Source organism: Cottoperca gobio, chromosome 12 (genome assembly GCF_900634415.1).
Source record: "Cottoperca gobio chromosome 12, fCotGob3.1, whole genome shotgun sequence".
In the NCBI taxonomy this organism is placed as follows: Eukaryota; Metazoa; Chordata; class Actinopteri; order Perciformes; family Bovichtidae; genus Cottoperca; species Cottoperca gobio.
Window position 1 is genome coordinate 9,483,188 of NC_041366.1, and position 25,730 is coordinate 9,508,917.

General features: G+C 39.6%; 3 protein-coding genes across 3 annotated transcripts; 1 reads left to right on the forward strand and 2 right to left on the reverse strand.

The window, feature by feature from the left end:
* Nucleotides 1–513: 513 nt before the first annotated feature.
* LOC115017006 (low-density lipoprotein receptor-like) lies at nucleotides 514–14,686 on the reverse strand. Its single transcript, XM_029445166.1, has 21 exons — nucleotides 14,543–14,686; nucleotides 12,830–12,952; nucleotides 12,128–12,377; nucleotides 11,238–11,351; nucleotides 10,972–11,091; nucleotides 10,595–10,720; nucleotides 10,011–10,214; nucleotides 8,932–9,100; nucleotides 8,491–8,659; nucleotides 7,705–7,927; nucleotides 7,295–7,414; nucleotides 6,892–7,110; nucleotides 6,283–6,585; nucleotides 5,700–5,918; nucleotides 5,210–5,356; nucleotides 4,867–5,115; nucleotides 4,479–4,706; nucleotides 4,125–4,373; nucleotides 3,465–3,692; nucleotides 686–934; nucleotides 514–563 (listed from the first exon to the last, which is right to left on the reverse strand). The coding sequence occupies exons 3-21, from the start codon at nucleotides 12,162–12,164 to the stop codon at nucleotides 514–516; spliced, it is 3,423 nt and encodes a 1,140-aa protein (XP_029301026.1). The 5' UTR covers nucleotides 12,165–12,377; nucleotides 12,830–12,952; nucleotides 14,543–14,686.
* Nucleotides 14,687–18,609: 3,923 nt separating this feature from the next.
* Nucleotides 18,610–20,342, forward strand: LOC115016949 (nodal homolog). Its single transcript, XM_029445088.1, is given in 4 exon segments — nucleotides 18,610–18,891; nucleotides 18,893–18,905; nucleotides 19,304–20,061; nucleotides 20,190–20,342. Coding segments are annotated over 4 exon segments (1,206 nt in total).
* Nucleotides 20,343–22,317: 1,975 nt separating this feature from the next.
* On the reverse strand, nucleotides 22,318–25,147 carry LOC115016939 (eukaryotic translation initiation factor 4E-binding protein 1-like). The gene is made up of 3 exons (XM_029445065.1): nucleotides 24,828–25,147; nucleotides 22,573–22,764; nucleotides 22,318–22,454 (listed from the first exon to the last, which is right to left on the reverse strand). Exons 1-3 carry the CDS (start codon nucleotides 24,961–24,963, stop codon nucleotides 22,429–22,431), a joined length of 354 nt encoding a protein of 117 aa, XP_029300925.1. The 5' UTR covers nucleotides 24,964–25,147; the 3' UTR covers nucleotides 22,318–22,428.
* Nucleotides 25,148–25,730: the final 583 nt, after the last annotated feature.

Below are 25,730 nucleotides of genomic sequence, written 5' to 3' on the forward strand. Positions count from 1 at the left end.
CATGCCGTTCCAGATCTCCCTCATGTTGTTGTCCTGCAGCTTCTGCTCTACTTTCTTTCTACAATACTCCTTTGTCTCTCTCAGTCGAACCTTGAGCTCCCCTGCACGCATTTCAGCTCTTCCTGGTCTCACTCCTTGAATGCCCTCTTTTTCCTGTTAAGGATGTCCTTGACATTGCTGGTAATCCAGGGCGTATTGTTAGGGAAGCCACGTACAGTTTTTTTATGGGAACTACAACATCCATACAGAAGTTCAGGTAGTCAATGATGCAGTGAGACACCCCCTCAATGTCCTCACTGTGTGGCTCTTGCAGTACGCTCCAGTCTATATACATATATACACACGTACATATATACACATAACTTACTCGTGTATGGGCATCTTTTCACACAGTCCTCATCAGATCCATCAGGACAGTCTTTCCTTCCATCACAAAACTGTGTTGGGTTGATGCATAAAGAAGAGTCTGGACACAGAATTGAAGGGCTGTTGCAGGATGGCTTAGTGGGAGGCTCAGTAGATGTCTCGACGGGCAAAGGAGAATTCATTTGAGTTGACATCTTCTGCAAGAATAGTAGTGGCAGAGTCTGTTATATTGTGTAATTGTTATCAGAAACAGCAAAGTGTGCTCGTCTACAAAGCACTTTTACATTAATTCCTTTGTAAACCTTTTAATGAAACTCACCACATCCTTCTTCATCAGATCCGTCGGGGCAGTCTCTCTCTCCATCACAAACGTGACTGAAGAGAACACATTCTGTCTCATCTCGACACAGTTTGGAGCCGAGGCGACACCTCAGGACATTTGCTCGAGCTGCAGGAAGAGTTTCACTCCGACAGTTGAGCTCATCCGAGCCATCCCAGCAGTGAGAGCGGCCGTCACAAACCAGATTCTTGGAGACGCAGCTTCGTCGGTCTTTGCAGCGAAAGTCAGCTGTGAAAAGTAAAAGAGTAATCACAGAGAGGAATTTTATCACATTTGCTCTGTATACTTCACATACAGCTCTGGAAAAAGTTAAGAGACTACTGCAAAATGATCAGTTTTTCTGGTGTTACGATTTATAGGTATGTGTTGGAGTAAAATTAACATTTTTGTTTTATTCTATAAACTACTGACAACATTTCTCCCAAATTCCAAATAAAAATATTGTCATTTAGAGCATTTATTTGCAGAAAATTATAACTGGTCAAAATAACAAAAAAGATGCAGTGTTTTCAGACATCGAATAATTAAAAGAAAACAAGTTCATTTTCATTTTTAAACACAATACTAATTTTTTAATTAGGAAGAGTTCAGAAATCAATATTTGGTGGAATAACCCTGATTTTCACAGCTTTCATGCATCTTGGCATGCTCTCCACCAGTCTGCACATTGCTGTTGGGGGACATTATGCCACTCCTGGCGCAAACATTCAAGCAGCTCGGCTTTGTGACCACCCCTCTTCCTCTTGATCACATTCCAGAGGTTTTCAGGTCTGGAGATTGGGCTGGCCATGACAGGGTCTTGATCTGGTGAACCTCCATCCACACCTTGGTTGACTTGGCTGTGTGGCGTGAAGCATTATCCTGCTGGAAAAAACAATCCTCAGAGTTGGGGAACATTGTCAGAGCAGAAGGAAGCAAGAATTCTTCCAGGACAACCTTGTATGTGGTTTGATTCATGTGTCCTTCACAAAGACAAATCTGCCCTATTCCAGCCTCGCTGAAGCACCCACATCATCACCGGTCCTCCACCAGACGTCACAGTGGGTGCAAGACACTGTGGCTCGTAGGCCTCTCCAGGTCGACGTTTAACCATTAGATGACCAGGTGTTGGGCAAAGCTGAACATTGGACAGATCAGAGAAGATGACCGTACTCCAGTCCTCTATGGTCCAATCCTTATGGTCTTTTGCAAACCTTAGCCTGCTCTTCTTTGCTTCTCATTGATGAAGAGCTTTTTTCTAGCTTTGCACGACTTCAGCCTGGCCCCGAGGAGCCCGTTTGTTTCTCCAGTGGAACCAGCTTCCAGTTGGTGTTCAGGAGGCAGACACCCTCTCCACATTTAAGAGCAGGCTAAAGACTTCCCTTTTTGATAAAGCTTATAGTTAGGGCTGGCTCAGGCTTGCCTTGGATCAGCCCCTAGTTATGCTGCCAGGGGACACCTCCCTGCTCTCTTCCTTCTCTTCCTTCCCTCCCTCTCTTCTTCTCCCTCTCTATCTGCATGCATTTATGTAAATGTATGTTACTAACACAGCATCTGGGGTATCATCCCCAGAGTTTCTGTGTCTCTCATGTGGCAGGTTGCCACTGTTAACGTTTACTTCTGGATCAGGAATCGTGGCTGGGCCTGCTGCCCTGGTCCTGATGGACACCGGGAAGCCTTGACATTTTCCTGGATTCATCCAAACTTTCTCTTTTTTGATCACAACATAATTTCTGTTAAATGTTGTATTTGTACTATATTGTTTATCCCGTACACACGACATCTATTGCACGTCTGTCCGTCCTGGGAGAGGGATCCCTCCTCAGTTGCTCTCCCTGAGGTTTCTTCCATTTTTCCCCCCTTTAATTACGAGTTTCTTTTAGGAAGTTTTTCCTTGTGTGATGTGAGGGTCTAAGGACAGAGGGTGTCGTATCCTGTACAGTCTGTAAAGCCCACTGAGACAAATGTGTAATTTGTGATATTGGGCTATATAAATAAATTTGATTTGTTTGGAACAGTCCTCGCCGTGCACTCCACCCCAGCTGCCGGTTACTTGATGTCATCCTACGCTTGTTGAGTGACATTCGAATGAGTTGGCGGTCATCCCGGTCAGTGGAGTCGTTTTCGCCCTCTGCCGGTCTGTAGCGTTGCTGTCCCCAATGTCTACTGATGGACCTTGTTCTTATGAACCGCCATCTTTTAAATTTTAAGGATGGAAGCAACCTGACGCTCACCGTATCCCTCTGCAAGTAAAGCCAGAATTTAACCCTTCATTTCCTCACTCAACTTTTCAACTCTTTTGGTATGGTCAATAGTTATTGTTTGATTCCAATTACTTTTGAGGTACTACAGGCACTTTTTTTTTTAACCAGCCATCTGGTCCTATTGCAAGAGGATAGTGATGACCACAGCAGTGTGTTTTATACTTTCTCATTAAATAAGATCTGGTTTAGGTGATCACCTAATCAGTACTTCATTAAGTAGAATAAGATGTTCTTGTGTTGGAATTCAACAGAAACTGGAATGGCAGCCAGACATGTAAAAAAAAAAAGCTGATCTAAGAAGAATTTGGAGTGGTCTCTAAATTTTTTCTAGAGCTATATATATATATATATATATATATATATATATATATATATATATATATATATATATATATATATATATATATATATATATATATATATATATATATATATATATATATATATATATATATATATATATATATAGACTTATTTGTTAGATACTCAATATCAAATATAACTTAATTACTTACTCTTGTATGGGCATCTTTTCACACAGTCCTCATCAGATCCATCAGGACAGTCTTTCCTTCCATCACAAAACTGTGTTGGGTTGATGCATAAAGAAGAGTCTGGACACAGAACTGAAGGGCTGTTGCAGGATGGCTTAGTGGGAGGCTCAGTAATTGGTGTGATAGGTAAAGGAGATTCATTTAAGCGGACATTTTCTGTAGCAGTGGTAGGGACAATCTCTGCAGCATCTAAAAATGTAACACAAGTAAATTAATGTTTAAAGTTCCATTTAAAAAAACAACATATCATCCCATAGACTCATATACTAATGTAATCATAAAGTTCCAAGATCTCTAGTAGTCTCCATTATAAGCCACTGGTATAATGGCCATTTCTGAACTTTGATTCTTAGCAATAGTCTTGCTTCTTTATACTAACCACTCAATAGCATTGCAAACATGTTAGATACATTTAAAAAGATACAAGTATGACAGTTAATAAATATGTTTCAAAAGGATTAAGCTACTTCATTGTGAAAAGTTGCTAGGCAATTTTAAGTATGAAACAGTACGATTTATTAAGCTACCATGAAAAGTTTGGAATTAATGTAGAAGATCTGATATAGCTGGCCTGCTTCATTCACAGAATGTGCTCGTCCACAAAATAATCTAAAAACTCACCACATCCTTCTTCATCAGATCCGTCGGGGCAGTCTCTCTCTCCATCACAAACGTGACTGAAGAGAACACATTCTGTCTCATCTCGACACAGTTTGGAGCCGAGGCGACACCTCAGGACGTTTGCTCGAGCTGCAGGAAGAGTTTCACTCCGACAGTTGAGCTCATCCGAGCCATCCCAGCAGTGAGAGCGGCCGTCACAAACCAGACTCTTGGAGACGCAGCTTCGTTGGTCTTTGCAGCGAAAGTCAGCTGAGGAGGAAGACATTTCAATAAATCAAACAATATCCAAAAGCACCAACATAACGAAAATACAACAGAGAAAAACAGTCTCAATCATCCCATAATCTGACTTACTCTTGTATGGGCATCTTTTCACACAGTCCTCATCAGATCCATCAGGACAGTCTTTCCTTCCATCACAAAACTGTGTTGGGTTGATGCATAAAGAAGAGTCTGGACACAGAACTGAAGGGCTGTTGCAGGATGGCTTAGTGGGAGGCTCAGTAGATGTCTCGACGGGCAAAGGAGAATCATTTGAGTTGACATCTTCTGCAAGAATGGTAGTGGCAGAGTCTGCAGCATCTAGAGATATTACAGCAGGAGTTAGTTGGAGAAATGTAAAGTTTCATATAAAAAACATCAGGAAAGTGTCTAATTGTTATGTTATCAGAAACAGCAAAGTGTGCTTGTCTACAAAGCACTTTTACATTAATTACTTTGTGAACCTTTTAATGAAACTCACCACATCCTTCTTCATCAGATCCGTCGGGGCAGTCTCTCTCTCCATCACAAACGTGACTGAAGAGAACACATTCTGTCTCATCCCGACACAGTTTGGAGCCGAGGCGACACCTCAGGACATTTGCTCGAGCTGCAGGAAGAGTTTCACTCCGACAGTTGAGCTCATCCGAGCCATCGCCACAATGAGAACGACCATCACAAACAAGGTTCCTGGAGATGCAACTCAGACGGTCCTTGCACTTGAAATCCTCTAAGATTGGAAATCATGGCAGAAAAGATGGCACATTTTTTATAGGTGCATTGCCCACCTCAGCAAACCTGAACTAAGTGATATTGAAACTCACCTTTAGATGGACATTTAGTTTCACAAAAATCCTCGTCGTCTCCATCAGGGCAGTCCTTTTTCCCATCACACAGCTGGTCTTGTGAGAGGCAGACTGATGTGTGTCTGCACAGCACAGAGGGTTCAGTGCAGACTGGAGTATCGGGGACTGATAATTGGAATAGAGAAAATTAAGTATGTCAGAGTAAAAATATCTGGCTTTCATACAATTGTCCTCTACAACAAATTGAGATAAGCCAATAATGATCCAAAACCAGACAAACCTTTCCATGCTGGCTGTAAACTGGCTTGTGTGTTCACATGTGCAGCTGACATGAGTAAGTATTGACAGAAAGACTAAGCACCACAAGCAGAACCAAAACAGAAAGTCCAAGAAAAGAAACTACTATTACTACTCCAACCAACCTGATTTTGATAAAAGCAACATAATGCTGATTAAATAAAAGTATACAGCTGTATATGTCTTTTGCAATAGATCAACTTGGTCTGACCTGTACCGACGTCCTTGAGTGCAACAATTACACTGAACACACGACCTCTGACAGTCATGTCCTGGATGGGGCTCCCATCACGCCGGTCCCACAGAGTCATGACATCATCCGAGTGGGACAACAGGAAGGGCTCAAAGGCAGCTATGATTGAGCCTGAAATGTTCCATCTTCTGCCAGCTCGGTGGCTTTTGTCCTGCAGCAAACTCATCGCAGTCAAACCTGTGAAAAGTGCGAGAACCAAAACTAAATTGATTAGGCCTGAACTTTGGAAATATTTACTGACATTCCGTTTGAAAGTAATTCAACACCAGTTAATTAGATGTAGCAGGTGCATGTACTACAACCATGCAAAAACTGACATTGAAAACAATGTTGTCTAGTTCTTGGAGAAGTTAAAACGACTCTATAGAAAGATGATCAAAATTTTGTTTGGCACTTCCATCTTCTAGAACACTTATTACTTAAATGTTGTTCTCTGCAAACGCTTCAACTCTTATTGCTACAAGCTCTTACAAGCCGTCTCTGGTGAGACATTTGAGCAACGACGTTTTATCGCTCTGATCTGTGGAAGTCGCAGACAGACCTGAACTTTTTGAGTTCCAGAGCAGACTATTAGCTGCAATGTCGAAGGCGATGTTCCCCGTGACTCCTTCTGCTAAGTGCAGCAGCTCTTTGGCTTTGCCTCCCATCATGCTCATGGTGAGGACTCTGTCTTCCTCCTGCCAGATGATAACACCCCTCAGCCAGTCCAGATACAGGTCTTGAATCTCCTTTGCCGTGTGGTACAGCTGCTGTGGGTATCGACTGTCTGTTGTGCCGATGCTGTTTTGGTCACATGACACCCAATAAAGATCCCCTCTCCTCTGGTCTACTTTTATCAGACAAACTAAAGAGAGAAAAAACAAAAAGTAGTGCGTGTGAGAGTTGAGTACAGAAAGCTGTAATGAGACCAGCTTACCAGTTGTTCATGACTTATATAAAACTGTTTATTAACAGTTAATCTACTAATGACTTTAATAATAATTTAGTCTAAAGATGAGTTAGAACAAGGTAATGTGTGATATTTTAGCTCAATTAATTTGCCGTTTCATTTTCTGTCAATTAACTTGAAATGGTGCTTTCTCAGTTCCACTACGATAACAACATTGGTAACTCATGTCTGTACTAAACAAGGAAAACTCAGAGCATTAACCTGGCAAAGGTGTTGGGACCAACTCAGTCTTGACCTGGGTTAGACTGGTGCATTGGATATGGCCAGTTTGGTTAGCCCAGTAAAGCAAGTCTCTGTACCAGTCCAGATCAAATGACAGGATGCTGTCGTCAGTGGTGAACAACTGGACTTCAGTGTAATCTTTGCCTCTAAACTCCAGCAGGTTGATGTTGGCGATGGTAGCATATACAAACCTTGGATCTGAGGGGAGAAAACAAAAAGATGACCACATTTTAAATGATTCCTTTATGCTTAGTTATAAAAAGATCTTGAGAAAATAGATTGGATAAAACGTATGTTACGCGTCTTCTTCCAAAAATGCGTCTTTTCCTTTGGGAAAAAAGGCATTTGTAACCAATGCAAAGTAAAGTTTTGGTAAACCTACATTCACATGTCCCATCAGGCAACAGTGCTTTGGAGTTTGGACAAGCGCAGGTGAATCCTACAGGGTTGCCTTTAGTTAGCAGGCAGAGCTGACATGGAGTCTTTACACATGCAGAAGAACCTGATTGATGAAAACACCACAAGACATTTTGAAATGAGTACTATTAGGTGAGAAAGATGTACTTACACTGGTTAGTATTAAAATAAGTTGTCTGCAGTTTATATTATAGACATCATTTTAAAACTGATCAAATGTATATATAATCAACACAATACAAAAGGACAAAATACGCACAATTTAGTGTTTAATTTTTTTTTTATTGTATTAAGTCAAAAGGAAATTCAGAGGAAGAAATACTCAATATCAATTAATTAAAAAGCTTATTGCATAACCATTGTTCCAATAAGTACCTTGAGGCTGTTGTAGCGCATGGTAAACAGCAAAAATCGGCAGTGCGGCTTTCCAGATAAATTGCTTCTGGTTTGGTTTGTTCTGTGGAACCTGCCACAATCCTTTGTCATCCACCCAGTAGAACAAACTTTCAAACACAGCGAGACCGAGAGCCAGTCTCCTGTTGAACAGTCCTGTGAAGGAGTAGCGGCCAGTCCCGTCCACCTTCACCATCTCTATAGACTGAATAAAATAAGTTCATGTTCACTGTATATGAAGGATAAAACAATAAGGATTTTACAAAATTCACCTATACCAACAACCAAACTTTAACAGTGTTGAGAGAGAGAGAGAGAGAGAGAGAGAGAGAGAGAGAGAATAAATATATATATATATATATATATATATATATATATATATATATATATATATATATATATATATATATATATATATATATATATATATATATATATATATATATATATATATATATATATATATATATATATATATATATATATAAATAAATAAATAGCAGGGAGGTCATGGCACCCAATTTTAGATTTTTTTTTTTAAGTAGCAAAATGTAAATATTGAATATCGAGTCTAGAAATATAATATTGGTTATGGCAAGTTTTAAATGTATACAGTTAATGACAGCTGAATATCATTTAGCTGCTTTAGTTCCTGGTATCTGCTTAATGGGACAGTTAAAAAGGTTGTTCATGTTATTAGTAAGACCTGTGCCTTTTACACTATGTCTCCTTTGAAAAAGGCCTACTATGCATCTGTCTTTTACTCACCTTCTTGAAGTCGCTGATCCAGTACAGCCTCCTGGCAGCGACGTCAGCAGTGAGGCTGTGGGCAGACTGAGCAGTGAGCACAGTCAGAGTGCTTCTTTCTGACCCATCCATCCATGACTTCTCTATTGTCACTCTGTCACCGTGGCCGGCACTGAACCAGAACATCAAGCTGGGAGGCAGAGGAGAGAATTTGAATGGTCAGTGTATCATCATCTCTTGAGGGTCATTCATGATGGCTGGATTCTCATGTACGCAAGATTTACAGCTCATTTCAATACTTATGCAAAATGTTCTCAATTTTCCAGGTTCCATACGGTGTATAAAAGAGGATTTAGTATTTCACTGAGACCTCGTCATCAGACCTATCATTTAATAACATTAAAATATTTCAAATGAGATTACTTGTAATCCTATGTAGCAGACAAAATAAAAGTAGCATACCTCTCCACAGGTAAAAGCACCAACTCTGATGGACTATTGCGTTTACTCAGCAGTGTAGTGTAACTTCTCCCATCAGCTGCCTGCATGTAGATCGACTCGGTCTTCTGATTGGTCCAGAACAGGTTTCCATTCAGCCAATCACAAGCTAGGCCCTTGATTCCAGGCTCACCTGTTAATAAATCAAATATCACATTTGCGTTTAGAAATGTCGCTTTTCCTTCTGAAGATTGGGTATTTTTGGATATTTGTGCAAAAGATATCACGTTTTAAAAAATGTTAAGTGTGAGACAGATGAAACAAAAAGTGCACTAGGTACTTCAATCAAGTAACATCGTAAAATTAAATAATGTTAAGTTCTAACTTATTTTCTGGGGCAGAAGTGATCATTTACAGCAGGGGTGTCAAACATGCGGCCTGCGGGCCAAAACCAGCCCACCAGAGGGTCCAGTCCAGCCCGCGGGATGACTTTACAAAGTGTAAAAGTTAGTTGTTTTGATCATAAAGTAAAATACTGTTCCAGATACCTGTGACGAAATGTGTTGTGCCTTTGTAGATGCACTGTGATCTGTACGTTGTAACACACATGTGTAAATGATAAACTAATACTATTGTTGAAATTGCAACTTTTTTTTTCTTGCATTAACACGAAGGGAAACATTTGGAGTGGTCGTTATTTACAGGTTATTATTCTCTGATTTTACTGGTCCCGCCCACTTGAGATCAAATTGTGTTGCATGTGGCTCCTGAACTAAAATGAGTTTGACACCCCTGATTTACAGCATCTCTTAAAGCTCCACTTTGTGATTTAATTTAATAAAAGCCAAAAAGGTTGGGAAATACACTAATAGACCATCAACAAAAAAAGGAGCAATAACATTTCTACATAGCTCAAGTCAAGCTAATCAGTGTCCTGAAGGTTTACTCCGTTAACCATCTCTCACACCCTCTTAATTTAGTCACTTTATACAACATATATAAAAACTTGTCTTCATTTTAATACACGACCAGCTGTAATATCCATTACACCTCGACAAACAAACATACGCACAAAAAAGCAACATCAACTTGGATCAACTAACCATTAAAGACTGTCCTGCTTTCCTGTCCATCACTTTTGTAAATGCTGCCATGGTTGTCAGCCCAGAAGTACCAGCCTCGGGCAACGTCAAAAGTCAAGGCCACTAGGTCAGGCACCGGAGTGTGGAGAACTTTAAACTGTTGAGACTTCACATCCAACAGCCCGATGGAGCTCCGCTGCACAATTAGAAGTCTGGTAGCGTCACCTGGACACGTGTATAGATTCAGAAAGAAGGGAGCAGTTAGTGCGAATATTTGGATTGGAGTTTCACTTCCTGGTAATTCAACATCCATCAATTACTAACATTACGAACATGGACAGAAAAAAAGAACCATAATGACTAAGTCATATTGGCCAATTTTATCATGCTTTCATTAACAACAAGTGAATCTTGACAACTCGCTCAACTGCTTGTATTTCAAGTTCTGTTTGATCCTTTTGAACTTTTTTTTTTTTACTCCGTGGTATCCCTGGCTCAAGATGAGGCTAAGCTGGTACCAAGCAAGGTGGAAGGGCCACAACATGTGCATGTTGATTAAGTGCGTATTTAGATTTGGACAAAGAGGAAAAACTTTGCCTCCTTACCTATAGCTAGACACGAGGAGTCTCCATTCATATTGAAGTCTTCTCTGCAGTGGCAATAGTAAGATCCAACAGTGTTCAAGCAGTGATGCATACAGGGGGCAGAGGGTGGGGCACATTCATCCAAATCTGAGGAGAGCGTGGGTTTAAGGTTAATATGCATGAGCCGTACATCAAAAACAGATGTGGAAACATGATTATACTGCTGCAAAAAGATGCTTCTTGTTAAAACTCAGTATGCTTTTTTTATCTTTTCAATTTGCAACTAGAAGAGGGGGTAAAGGGTCCAAGGTGGTACGGCAAAGGGCAGGCTGCTACGTCCATTTTGTTTTTAGTTGGCTTTTTGTATACTGAAAGTGAGTGTGTTAGGCCACACACACCTTCGCAGACTGTTCCAATGGAAGAAAGCTTATATCCAGCGGGACACGTACACAGAGCTCCCCAGGGTTCATCGACACACACATGGCTGCAGCCACCGTTGTTTATAGAGCAAATACGACCTGCGGGAGGTGGGTCAGCATTACAGAAATCCATACACCGGGAGCATATCAGAAACATTATGTTGACATTGATAATCAACAGTTTTGGGTAATTTGTCGCTGCAATTGCCATCATTGTAATTCAGGTAAATCTGTCCCAAACTAACCACAGGTTATGGGCTCATCACTGCCATCTGAGCAGTGAATGATCCCATCACACCTCTCTTCAGCACTCAGACACTTCCCCTCAGGACACCGCATGCCGTCCACATCACATAGACCTTTAAGGGGACAGACAATCAGTACATTTAACTCTCATCACTACCCTAAATTAGGTTCCACCTGGTTGTGTTTGACATCTTTTGACTGATCTTGTTACCTTTTTTCACATGCTTCTGACAACCATCCATACTGTGTTCAATCTGCCGCCATGTTCAATCTGCCTCTATGATCATGTTCGGATAATTAATTGAGTAATAATTGTATCACATTGATGCATCAACTTTATAAATAACATTAAAAATGGGAAAATTAGGTCAACATTTCAGTTTCTACATTATGTTAAACATTGGTGTGATTATTTGATTATGTGATTTTGCAGATACAAAGTAATATGAAGTACAAATGTTATTTGTCAATCCAACTGTGAAAGATCCAACTGAATTAAATGTTCACTTCAGGACCAGGATGTAAAAACCAACAAAACATTGAGTTTGTTCAAATAAAAGTGTATAAAAACCATACTGCCCAAGCTCTACATTTAAAAATGGCCATTACCAATTGAATAATTAAATAAATTATATCTTAGGTCAGGTAGTATGTGCAAATTATTTTGGTTTTAGTAAAAAAAAAAATATCTTCAATTGTTTTTTGTTTCAAAGACTGGTCATCTCAAATACCTGCTACAGTAGATGAATAAGAAAACATAAGTGTTTGTAATTTGGGTTAACTGGCCCTTTAGATATACTTCACTCTGACTCTAGTGCCCTGCAGTCCCACAGGCTGACACTCTGTACCCATTGACGCATTATAAGATTCAACCCTCATTATTTCGCACCACAGTCCTTCTTCATCAGAGTTGTCCAGGCAGTCATTCAGTCCATTGCAGCGCAGCTCTTTGGGGATACAGATGTGGTTTTGACAGGTCCAGTCAGAGTCCAAACAGCCCTCTGTAGCTGCACACTTCTCCTCATCAGAGCCCGTGGGACACTGGGTTTGACCGTCACAGCGGGCCGACGCGTCAACGCAGCCGACAGAGTCAACACAAGGAAACTGACCCGGCGGACATTCAGGAGATCCTGGGAGTGCTGGAGGGAAACAATATTTTTCTTTGACAATTTTATTGGTTCGATGTAGCTTTCTCTTATACTGACTGGCCTTTGAATCAACACAACCAAACACACCACAGGTAACATGACAACCCTTGACCTTTAATGGCTACACAATAAAACCTTATACGTTAACATGAAATTGTAAGTGTGTCAGCAGTTAACTCTAGGAAACAGGTTCTGCATTTTCCATTTTGGCCTTTTTTTTTTTTTAAAGCAGTTCGTTTACTAAAATGTGAAATACAAATAAACCTGCTGTAATTTTCTGCTAATTCTTTTTAAATGTTTGTCCTGCTAAATATAGTGTTAAGCATTTCAAACTCACAGGAAATCACACAACTATGGTGAATTAAAATAAAGCAAATCAACCATTTGGACACTTTTGGTGCAAAGAGCAGTTCTTTTGCACAGGAAGACGGAAGTACACCTACCAGTGCAATCCATTTCATCAGATCCATCCATACAGTCTCCACCTCCATCACATCGCCAGATATCACGGATACAGATTCCATCATCACACTGCCACTGGTCTCGATTGCATCCAGAATGTTGACCTAAAAATATAAAAAGATGAGGGCTTAGGAAGTACTTCAGGATGTGGTCCAAGTCACTCTCAAAAAACAACTACAAATTAAGCAAAACAGAATTGTAGATTTTGTTTATAATAATCTAAATTATGTTTTACCAGGACTTAATTCTAGACAAGAAAGTTCACTGACAAACTCCTGTATCCAACCAAATTAGTATAAAGTTACGAAAAAACATAGATAAGAAAGACCAAGGAGGACTTAAAGGTCACAAAAGGTCACCCGATGCCTCTAAAAGGGCAGGCAGTGGGGCTGGTACAGGAGTCTGCAACCTTTACTATCTAAAGAGACCTCTTCCACCAAATAAGATTTGTCTGGAGCCGCAAAACATATTTGATAACACAGCTTATAGATTTAATATATAGTTATACTATATTTGTTGCATTTATGAAATTACAGAATGACAATGAAAGAAACCGTTGCTATTATTACCAGTTTTAACAAAGGAAAACACCAAACTCTTTTGAAGAGAAGGAAAAATACACTGGCATGTTTAGGCCTACTTTGAAATAAATTAAACACAGAACTATGCAGCGTATTTGAGACCTCCCCATATTTGTTGAATAAAATAAAACAACAAATCAAATCAAATGTAGCCCAATATCACAAATTATACATTTGTCTCAGTGTGCTTTACAGACTGTACAGGATACAATACAGGTTGAAATACAATATAAAAATAAATTAAAAAAAACCATAAGAAAATAGGCCAGTTTGTATTTAAATAAAATGAATGTGTTTTCATCCACATGGAGGTGGTGATCATTTATTTGGCTTTTAAACAGACAATAGCCTCACAAATGTCCCACAAAATGTCTTTCAACATTACATTTTCTGTTTGCTCATTTCTGGCCACATATCAAGCACACAGGTAAGCCAGCATTGTTGACAGGGAAAGCAACTATCTGTCCACGCAGAATTAAACAATTTTCCTCCGAAATTTATATTATTTTGGTTTTATCCATGGTTAGCATACAGAGTTAGGCGGGGATCTGCAATTTAAGATAAACCACCTGCAGGGACGCATTTTTTAGTTGACGAAATATTTTAAAAGATATTTTATTTCAGTGTCACAATATCACCTCAAACTCCAAGATAAGAGGTGTTCCCTTTGAAATATTGTCCACTGTGCAACAAAAAATACATGTTCCATGTTTTATTTTGTCAAAAGCTACAGGGAGCCACTTCATAGGGGTTAAAGAGCCGCATGGTTAATGTTAGCTAAAAGAGCATGGGTCGATTTTGAGCCTGGCTAAGGTCCAAAATGTAACTGCCTCCTTTCCCCACCTTTTAAATATGTTTTGCTCAAAAGTTACACGCAAAACATGCATAGAAACAGAAGGAAGCTGTCAATGAAACCAGTCTTAAATTCAAATTCCACAAAGCGTTTGAGCCCGAACCCATGGGGTCCAGGAATGAACGCCATATTGTCTCGTTCATGTTCAGGCTAGGTGAAAAGAAAATGTAAAAACGTCCCTGTATGTTAATTCACATAAATACACTTGTTTGAAATAAGTCATAAAAAATTACTTGAAAACGTGTAAAATATTTGTTTACCTTGGGAAATTCTCAGACTTGCCAGAAAAATCGAGAAGATAAACTGGCGTAAGTCCATGTCGGCCCGCGAGGCTTTAGTGTCAAACAACGTCTCCTGAGAGGAAATGTTTTTATCAGCTGCTGCAGGTGCGCGTGCGATCCTAGAAGGACCATTCACTTCCGTAATCACAATTAAAATAGAATCTGTTGTATACAACACTTACCACATAATTAAATTGATTATTTCTTTATATAGCATTATTTCATGTTTTTTCTAATATATATTAATTGTTTGTTTGTTTATTTATTCATTAACGGAGGTCGTTTATCTAGCTTTCCTAAACACCGCATGTTCAAAAGTGTGGCTAATAAAACCAAATCAATTAATTTAGATTTATGTAATGGCCTGCGGTCACGTTGGACGGATGCTCACACACATCTCAGATGTAATTATTAATGTTTTTGACACTTGATGATTTAGTGGGTGCAAAGCAAACTAGTGTGTTTTCATTCGACAGAGCAGTGGCGGTTCTGAGGGGGGGCCAACAGGGGCCAGTGCCCCTGTAACACTGAGCCTGGACCCACCTGTGCCCCCCCCCTCCAAACGAAGATTGTACAATATACAAAAAGTACTGATTTTTTGCGATGGTCCAGGCAGGGGCGGGACTTTATTTTGATGGGCACACCATAAGGTCAATCACATGGAGGACAGACTAGGAATCATACCACTATCAGGCAGTGGCTCAGTCAGAAGGGGCTTGGACTGTGAGCCGAGGGTTGCTGGTTCAAGTCACCGACCAGACCTAAAAAAAATGGAGTGTGACTGCTACTTGGAGAGGTCCCAATTCACCTCCTGCCCTGTGTGGTACAAGGGCAGGAGCAAGGTGTTGGACATCCCCCTTCTCCCATTGGTTCCTGGGAGCTGCTCACTGCTCCTAGTACTAGATTCCTGGTACTAGGATGGGTTAAAAGCAGAGAACAAATTTCACTGTGTGTACTCTGCATGTGTGACCATTAAAAAGAGGGTTTCCAAATCTTAAATCTTATGTGAAAGAAGCGGGCAGACGCTCCAAAGACAGCGAGTTTAGTGGTACAGGCCAGATACACACAGAGTGACAGAGACACTGGGGATTTAAATGCAACAGGTCGGGAGAAAGTGAAGAAATTAGCGAAAATCAAAAAAGAAGCACTGCACTAAAGACTTTTAATAATAATAATAACAATACATTAGACTTGTATAGCGCTTTTCATGTAACTCAAAGACGCTTTTATCTAAAGTGTCATGATGTTCAGACTTTGGCCTTTATTTATTTGATTTGTTTGCTGTGGTTCTGTGTTAAGTTCATTTAAAGGTTTGATTAAACAACAGTAACTGTGTATTTTTTTTTGTAACGAAATAAAATGCATAAAAATAAGACTTTTATGAAAACACTGACTGAAAAATTGCTTACCAACACAAACCATTTATAATGGCTAAATTAGGCTAAAATAGAAGGCTCCTATTGATACTAAATGAAAAGCCATTTGGGAGCCGTAAGAGCCAAAAGAGCCGAATCTTTGAAAAGAGCCGGACCTCCCATCACTAGTATGAACGGTCTGACTCGTTACCATGGGAACCTAAATAAAAACATACATGCCATGATTGATCACTGGAGAGATGCTGTAATGAGTCAGGAACATACCAATCATGGTATTGTTTTTGCTGTGCGTGATTATTTATACTTAACTAAAAATATTGAAGGCTTGAACACTGCTTTGTCTCTTTGGTCCGGTTGAATGTACCTCGGGTTGAATGTGCCGCTCTGACAAAACACTTGGCCCAAGCCAGGCCCCCCTAGTGATATTGGTCTAGAACCGCCACTGTGACAGAGAGAAGCTTTACACTTGGTGCGTGTTGTCCAATGGCTGCTCGCAAATCTTTTACTGGTTTCTTCAGCTACTGACTTTAGGCTCACTTTAAGTGATTTTCAGTAAAGTGATTTTTGGATGGGTATGAATAAAAAAGAATAAAATATTTGTAGTTTGCCATCAGTTCAGTCAGCTTTAGATGTCAAGTGTGCAGTTTGATTTATGAATGGGCAACAATCAGGTGGCGTTTCTGACGTCATTAATGTCGCTCTAATGCTCCTGTAAATGATCAAAGCAGATTGTTGGTGTTTGATTAAATATTCCAAAATATGTCCGTAATGGTCGACTCTTTCATCTCACCTAAATGTCCAGATCAGTAAATAGCTACTGATGTGTTACCCTCTTTCGGTGCTCTCAGTGAGGTGATAAGGCTATGGGCATTTTGGATAGCTTGTGTGCTTTAACGCACGGAACGAATTACCGTAAATTATTCTTGTATTGTTGCCTTTTCTTTTAAAACAGTGCTCATAAATCAATCTACCAAAGTGGCTCCCCTGGCTCTGCCTCCACCAGCTACACAGATCTTGTAGGAAGTTGCTTCGGTGTATAATAGTGTATACATAAAACACAGTAAGATACATTTAAATGTAAAATAAGAGTAAATATGGAATTATTATAAAACTATTGTACAAACTATTATAAAATCTGAAATGTGTGTAAGAAACATAAGTATACAAACAAAGGAAATACAGTAAGCGAATGACAAATTACTGTGAACAAATAAAGTTGTCAAATGAATGTAGTTTTTAGTTGTAACTTAAAATGGAAATACATAGTTCTTTAGTAAATGTACTTAGTTACTTTTCACCACCGTACACCATTAGGGAATATTATTGAAACACACATTTTTCGTAAATTCATTCATAACAATTTCTGTTTTGTAACGTTTAACGTTTTGTACTTTCGTTCCAATCCAATCACGCAAAACCCTAAAAGTGCAGCAAATGGTAGCCTCAAACAAAGGTTTGTTTCATGTTGTGAAGAAAGAACTTTCAAAGAATAAGACTAATTTACTACTAATGGCATTTTTCGATTCTTTTCACACATCATATGCTCATCACAACGAATCAGAGCTTTGTAGTTCGCCATCAGCACTTTTTCTTCGTTCCTTTGAGGTCAAGTGTGCAGTTTGACTTGTGAATGGGCAACGATCAGCCATCATGTCCCTTTTATGATGCTGCTGTCAAGTATCATGGCAGATTATAGACTCGGAACCTTTTGTATGAAATCCTTTTATTGAACCTGTCCAAAATCGGTGATAATTATAACTCACCTCAAGATTTGTGTGTACTTTAAATACCCATGTATTGGAATGAAATTGTTGCCATTAGCTCCATAAACACATAACGTTTTCTATTTTAAAATAGTCAACAGTAAGAAAGAAATAAGAAAGTAATATCCTGACATTCTGACTAATTTCTATTTAATTGTAACTTTATTTATTGAAGATGTTCATACATTCTCCTGTTTTAAGCATGGTTTTATTATTGCTGTTGTTATATGTCTTTAGATAAAACTGTATAACCTTTAGTTTAAAGTAAACACACATGGATTGCCTAAATAATGTCTTTGTTGAATATTTATAGTTATTGTATCTAATTAATTATTTTATTGGTATTAATCAAGTAAGTATTACTTTTTTTAAAGACGAAATGGCTAAATAGCCTATATATAAAACATAACCAATAATTGAAATGTAAAATGGAACAATTGTTTTTTTCTGGATTAGAGTTGGGTCAAATATTGACCTTAACTTCCCCCTTAGTTTAAATGTTCCTCACTCTGTTCCAGGCTCTTAGGAAACGACCGATGCTACAGAAAGTGATTTCTGATTAACTCCCGTGTTACGTCCTCATTAATCACAGCGGAGTTGTGCAGCTCGTAATCTCCTTAACTAACATTATTGTCATGTCTTCTTATCAAAGGGATCTTTCATATCTAAAACAACAACAATCAGAGTGGTGCGATTTTAGAGTTATCACACTTCAGCCATTACAAAGAAAATTGGTTTCGACCATGTCACATTTAAGTCTTTGAGCGCTCCCGTCGATCACACGACTTGACAGATCTCTTCAAAGGAGGACAGGAGAGAGGGGTGGGATTATAAATCCGGGTGTCAGCATCTCACCTGGAGCATTTGGAATCTACCTGTGGAAGAGACAACACCACACCTGGGAATTATGAAGGGACTAGTGGATTTTTATTTTGCGCTTCTTCTTCTGGTGGATTTGGTTGTGTGTGTCGCCGCACAGCCCTTTCCAGGGATGCACCATGACGCACTGCTGACGAGTGCCGGCTCCAGACTCATCGTGCAGAGGCAGCAGACCAGCAGGCTGCCCCTCTACATGATGCAGCTCTACCGGACCATGCTGACCGAGGACCGGGTTAGGGCTCCGGCTGCCAGCGTGAGCCACACTATGACGGAGGACCCCAGTCGGCAAGAGTCCGACTCTGTGATCAGTCCTTGTCGCTAAAAGTGAGTATTTAAAACAATAAATGAATTGTGTCTGGCATTATAGAGTGGCTGTGCAGTTTTCCCTATGGCAGTGTACATGAGTTATATGTTATTCTTTAAAAAAACATCTATTTAAGGTACACTCTGTGCCTGCGCTTTCCTTTGACAAATACCTAAAATGTGGATGTGTGGTGATTGATTTTACTCACCTTAATTTAATAATTTGTCTAATCAAACCCGATGTATGAATGTATTTTGGAACATACATTTTCCAACTCCCTTTTGGGAATACAAGCTGTGACGTCATCATATGTTTACATATGAGAAGTTGGTCTTGCTGGGAAATATTTTGCAAGCCTAAAGTCAATTAGTTAATTAAGGGCCAAAAATAACCAATTTTCTATATTCTATAATTTCAGGCTGCCAGCAGATTGGCAAGAGGTGGTCTGTGACCTTTGACATGTCCTCCATGTCTGCAAGCGACAATGTCCAACTGGCTGAACTTCGCATCCTACTGCCCGCCTTCACAGAGTCTTCCCGAGCCTCAGTGGACATCTACCACTCCAACAGGGACCGATGCTCCGGCATGCACTGCCCAGAGAACAGGATGTTCCTGGGCCGCCTGAGAGCTCATCCCAGTTCAATGGTCTCCCCCTCTTCCTGGAAGGTGTTCAACATGACGGAGATGCTCTGTCGCTGGCTGCAGCAGGAGCACTCCACACAGAGGATGGATGAGGCTGGGGTGAAGGAGGAAGAGCAGGAGGGAGTCCAACACCTTACAACTCACAACCGGGTTATGATGGTAGTCTTCTCAAGGCAGAACTTGAACAACCAGCGAAAGCCAACACTCATCCGCACAGCAGAACACTCCAAGTACGTCAGCCTGGACCGGGAACAAGTGACGGCTGGCTCTGGTTCCAGGTCTAGGTCTAAGAGGCATCACCACACCCAGCAGCACATACAGGGAGTGCCTGAGGCTGCTCCTGCCAGCAAGCCCACAGTGGAGGAGAAGAAGGGTCCTCTCTGCAGGAAGGTGGACATGTTTGTGGACTTTGCGAAGCTCGGCTGGAGCGAGTGGATTGTCTATCCCAAACAGTACAACGCCTTTCGCTGTGAAGGGAACTGTCCTACACCAGTAGATGAGACCTACTCCCCAACCAATCATGCATACATGCAGGTAAGACTGAATTCAAGTCAAACTCCTTTACTTTTGTTGTACAGTATTTCCTGCAATGGGAAATTATAGGTACCAATGATACCCTACATGTGTTCTAATCTATTATTATTTTCTCTTTCTCTCTCCAGAGCCTTCTGAAACTTCACCGCCCAGACAAGGTTGCATGTCTGTCCTGTGTGCCAACACGCCTAGCACCGCTTTCCATGTTGTACTTCGAGGCTGAGAAGATGGTCATGAGGCATCACAAGAACATGGTGGTGGAGGAGTGCGGCTGCCACTGAGGAAAATACCTGAAAACCTTTTGTTTAAAGGTACGATAGAGGAGTCTACAGCCACAGAACTGAGCTACTCAGAGGCACAAAGTGGAGGGATGTCCACAGGCACTTTACAGAGACGTCCAGCTTGACACTGGGACAGAGGCTGCCGCTGCGAGGCAGGGCATGAGAGAAGGGAACTACTGTCGGCTGTATCCTGAACACAGCTTTCTAAATTATGGATTTTGAAATTGATGGTACTTTTTGTAAAAGATTAGGTGACTTAAGTTGTGTCTTGGATTGCAATTTAATATTACAATTACATTAATTACAATACAAGTTTATAAAGGTTGATTATGGTAATGTTTGATCCAGTAAAGATGAAACATTATATGCATAACATGGTCACTGACTGAAGCACTATAGAAGAGTTACAAAAACACAACAGGTCTTATGTACAAACTCTTCTTTTTATGATTTAAGACTGAATTGTTTAATGCCATGACAAATGCCAGAATGATTGAAGCGCTTTTAACTTTATTGAGATGTTTGGGTCACATTGACCGGTTTGTATGTTGAACATGTACAATAATACAATAAATCATTGCAATTCCGAATAACGTGTTTGGTGGTTTTTATTACAGGGTTTTTACCAGAGCATAAAAAGAGGCTCATTTCGACGGTGGCTTGTAAATGTAAATTCTTGACTTTATAAGAGTTAGAAAAGCAAACCTTTGTGATGATAAAACTAGGCAAAGATATTGCTATAAGGCACAATAGACATTTTTCACAGCTGACATGTTGAATAAGCTTGAAGAGCACAGATGTAATTAATAACATCAATGACTGCATTTCACTTCGGTGTGCAAGTTCACCGGTGGTGTGAATGCATGCTCACTGACAAGGCTTACTGCAATACCTTAATGGAACAGAGCCAGTCATTAGTGAAACTGCTGAAATATGGACACCTGACTATTGTTTTTAGACAGAGTACAAACATTGTGAACCTGTCCTTTAATATTTTAATGGCTTTAAAAAAAGAAAAAGTTGAAGAATGAAGACTGACAAAAAAAAAGAACCTTTAAAAACCCAGTCCACACCGACTGTCCACCACCACACAGCAGACTGACAGGCGACAGAGTTCATGGTGAAATAGTCAGATATCTTTGCGACGACCCAAACGGAGCTAAAAGAAGAGTGAATATTGGATGCTGGATGTGTGCTATGTGCATGTTCGCTATCAAATTTGCAATATCGACTTGAAAGGTCTGAGGCACTTTGCCAAGGGTCAGCAAAATAATTTTCTATGAATTATAAAAGTGTGCTGTATCATTAAAAAGTCCATCTGCAGATGGAGACCATTTGCACCAATAAAACAAGCATAGTGTGTCCATTCCTCCCATAGCGTTGTCTCAGTCTGTCATGAATCAGTCACTTCACTCAGGGTGCAACAAACTGTTCCTGCTGCTGCTTAGCTTAGTAGACAATATGACCCTCTATAAAAGTACACACACACACAGGTCAGTGTGTAGAAACATGATTACATAGCATCTAAGAGTAGAAATGGTTGTAAGAATATGTTTAATTGGGGCTACGATTATAAAAAGGGTCCTTAAAAATGTTCTCCCCTGTAAAGGGTCCCTGGCCCCAACAAGTTTGAGAACTCCTGGCTAAATAATAATTTCAGTAACTTATTTGTGTCGCTTGCAGACACGGAGGACGTGTCAAAGGTGACGGACCACCTCTATCCATTCTGCTGGCAGCCTGAAAGAAAGTTTCTAGCCATCAAATGAATTGAATCACAAAATGTGTTTAATTTCAAAGAGACTTTGACTTGCTTGTCAAATATGTCACAGGTCATACAATGTCAAGTGTATTCAAAGTAAAGACACCATTGTATCAGTGTTGTTTGATAAGAGTACAACATTTAAAACACATATTAAGCATTACAAAAAAAATACCATCTTGTTGTCAGAACAAATCTGAAGGTGGATTACACAGCTCAGTAAGACTATGCTTCTCATAATATACAGAGAATATCTTTTATTATCTCAGTAAACAAAAAAGAAATGAATATGTTGGGCATCACTTTCATCCTCGCAGCTGACTCTCTTCAGATGTCCATTTCAAACTGGGAATCTTCAAGAAAAAGAAAATACATTGTAGTTGAGTAGAGGGAAGTAGAACATTAGAGACACGCATGAAGGATTGCAGCTCATCTCTCTTGTTCACATTTTAAATATGCAGATGCGTTTACCTGCGCTCTCTTCTGTGTGCAGGCTGTGGTCGCTGTTGTTGCTGGGTGTCTGTTCGGGCTGGCATTTGTCGTTGGAGTTGGGTTTAAGCGGCCTGGTGACTCCTGGGATGTCTGGCAGAGTCGGAGGCGTGCGGGCGAGAGGAGACGTCCGACACTGCAGAAGGAACTTCCTGTCGTAGATGATTCGGGTACCTGCAGGAAGCAGCAGCCAAGGAAACTAAAGTTACATATTATCAATATTTTGCCCGTATAGTATTATACCATTTCAAGGGATCAATATTCACAGCAGCTGTGTTCATATTGTACATTTAGTTCCTGGAAAGGTTTAGACTATACTGGACTTATTATTTTGGGTACTCAACCACAGCATCCTATTAAATGCTTTTTTAAACAAAAAAATAAAATAACATAAAATTAGTTAAAATAAAAATAAAATTCAGCAGCTTATATTAAATAATTGTAGCTTAATATGTAGTTCAAACGGATAAAATAAAACAAAACAAAAATTCATACAAATAAAATTCAGCCACTAATCTCAATTTAAAACACTTGTAACCAGTGCGAAAATTATGAAAAATATAAAAGATTAATTCAGCAGCTAACATTGAACAATTGTAACTTGGTACAAAATAATAATAATATTCAAATCTAGTAAAAATTTAACAGCTAACCTAATCATAAAACACGATATAAATAAAAGGATAAAAAAAAAAAGATAATATATATTGTATGAACCACCTCCACAGTATTGTCAGTATTGTGTAGACCTACTTCTTCTCGGTCAGAGGACGTTTGTGTCTTTACTGTTTACATGTCCCTACATGCCCGTGACCAATGACTGACTGATTTTATTTGTCATCCACATCAGTTGACACACCTTCACTGACCCACTTCCATCTTATCTGTGTAAATCTGTCCCCATCTGTTACAGAACACAGTATCAGTTATAATGACCATGTGTACGCTGCGTCAACTTTCTCACAACACTTTCTGCTTTACTTTTGTCAACATACTGGAGATTTCCCAAGGTTTCAAGATTAGATGTATGAATAAAATACTGAATAAATGGGCCAAACAAGTCATCGTGTTGATGAGAGCGAGACTGGCTTTTAGTCGTAATCGGTTGTTCCAGGTGCTGAGACAAAAACTACATTAATTTTTATCTCTATACACTTTTGTAGAAAGTTTGTGAAAGTGTGGTCAAGTGGTGCCAAGCTATTTAGTTCACTCCTCTCTTTTCCTCCGCTCTGTCTCTGACTGTAGAGGTGTGCGCACGTGTGTGTGTCGGGTGCCCTTCGCAAAACAGAGTGGGGGAGAGAATGTGAATGCGCAAAGTAGACAGTAAACACTGAAACGTGTACATAAAGTAAATGAATAACATAAGAGTTTAGTTTATTTAATAAAAGAGCACCTGTTCAATGTGAAATGTGAGTTGTGAATATATATACACACATATAAAAATAAAAACAAACAAAAAAACAGGGCAAACACTGAGGTTATGATTAGCTCATTTTCATGTGTTCTAGTGGAGCCAACATCTAGTAAACAAGTTGCTGCAGCTCAACAGCCGCCTGCTGTAAGAACACTATAAATAGGATTTGACAGAGGACTGGCCTATATTTGAACATACAGTAGTTGATTGTGTAAGTACAGCTACAGGCTAATCACACTGAATGCATTAGTCTGCTATTCATAATTAACTCATGCCAAAAAGGAATGTTTATTTACATAAAGCTTTCTAAAACAAGTACAGAGTCTCTGTTTCAGGAAGCACCGATGCTATCACAGTAACAGTACAACAGAACAGTATTTGTATTTGTATTGTAGTATTTGCGCTGGGATTTATGAGCAAAAAGATCAAAGTTCAAGTTTCAATGACGCAATGGTATGTCACAATCGTATGCATAGTATGCATAGTGCATTCTGCAGTACACAGTAAGGGTAGCAGTACATACTATAACAAAGAGAAAAAGCATGTGATTTGGAACACAGCCGCTGTTGATGTGATCAAGGAGTTCCTGAAAAAGAGAGAATCACTCACTGAACCTCCACATAAATAAATAAAGGTTGAAAGGTTTGTCTCCAGGTCAACGTGGCATTCTTCAAAAATCCCCTGCAGACCTTCTATTTCACCTTTAAGTGTCCCTTTAACGCACTCCTTGTATTACTGACCTTTTTCTCAACCCTTTTAAAAATGATTTCGGATAAGATTTAAACGGTGTAGAATCTATTGACATGGCCCAGTACATCGTTACCTCCTGGCGTAGTGCTGAACAGAGTCCCGCCAGGGGTCGTGGAGTAGTCCTGGGGCATGTGGGCAGCATCGTGGATGGTGACCCGTCTTACGGCCGGTATATCCTGGCTCCTGGTGGCTTGACCTCCCGCTGACATCTCTCACAACACTGGGTCGATTTGTGCGACTTAAACACCACAGACGGGAAAGTTGCTTCAGGTGTGAAAGACGTTACGAAGTTGCAAACCTACCTTGTGCCTCCACGTGGTGAGATCACATCCAAAACATCCCAGAAACCTCCTTCAAAACAACACGTGACGCGGAGGGCTATGATTGGCTGAATACAGGGGGCGTCACAACTGAACTGAAGGCTGCTCTATCAAGCAGATAATTACATCCTAATATTCAGTTTGCAACAGGAAAATGCAATATTAAGAACAACTAAATATTGATATTACTGATACGAAAACTTTTTTCATGTGATTAAAAAATATATTTGTAATCACAGCAAACATACAGCATAACCCCCCCCCCAAAAAAAAATTGGGATGTATGCAGTATAATTAAAATAATATATATAATTATAAACAAGTCATCAAAATCCGAGGACACTCTAAAATGATGGCCCCAAATGACTCGATATGTAAATGTCAATTCATATATATATATCATATATTCATATATACCATTAGGCTGATATCTGTCTCATGCAAAAAGGTAAAATATACATGCTAAGCATCAATATATATGGAAAATAAAGTCTCCAATAATAAATAATATATATATTTACTTGGGTTTAAATGGAGCAGTTTTCATGTTCACATTCTTTCCAGAACACATCTTAGGAAAATATTAGGATATATTGATGTTGGACCCGTAACATCATGCATTACTAAATAAAGAGTACATATATCACTTTAAACTT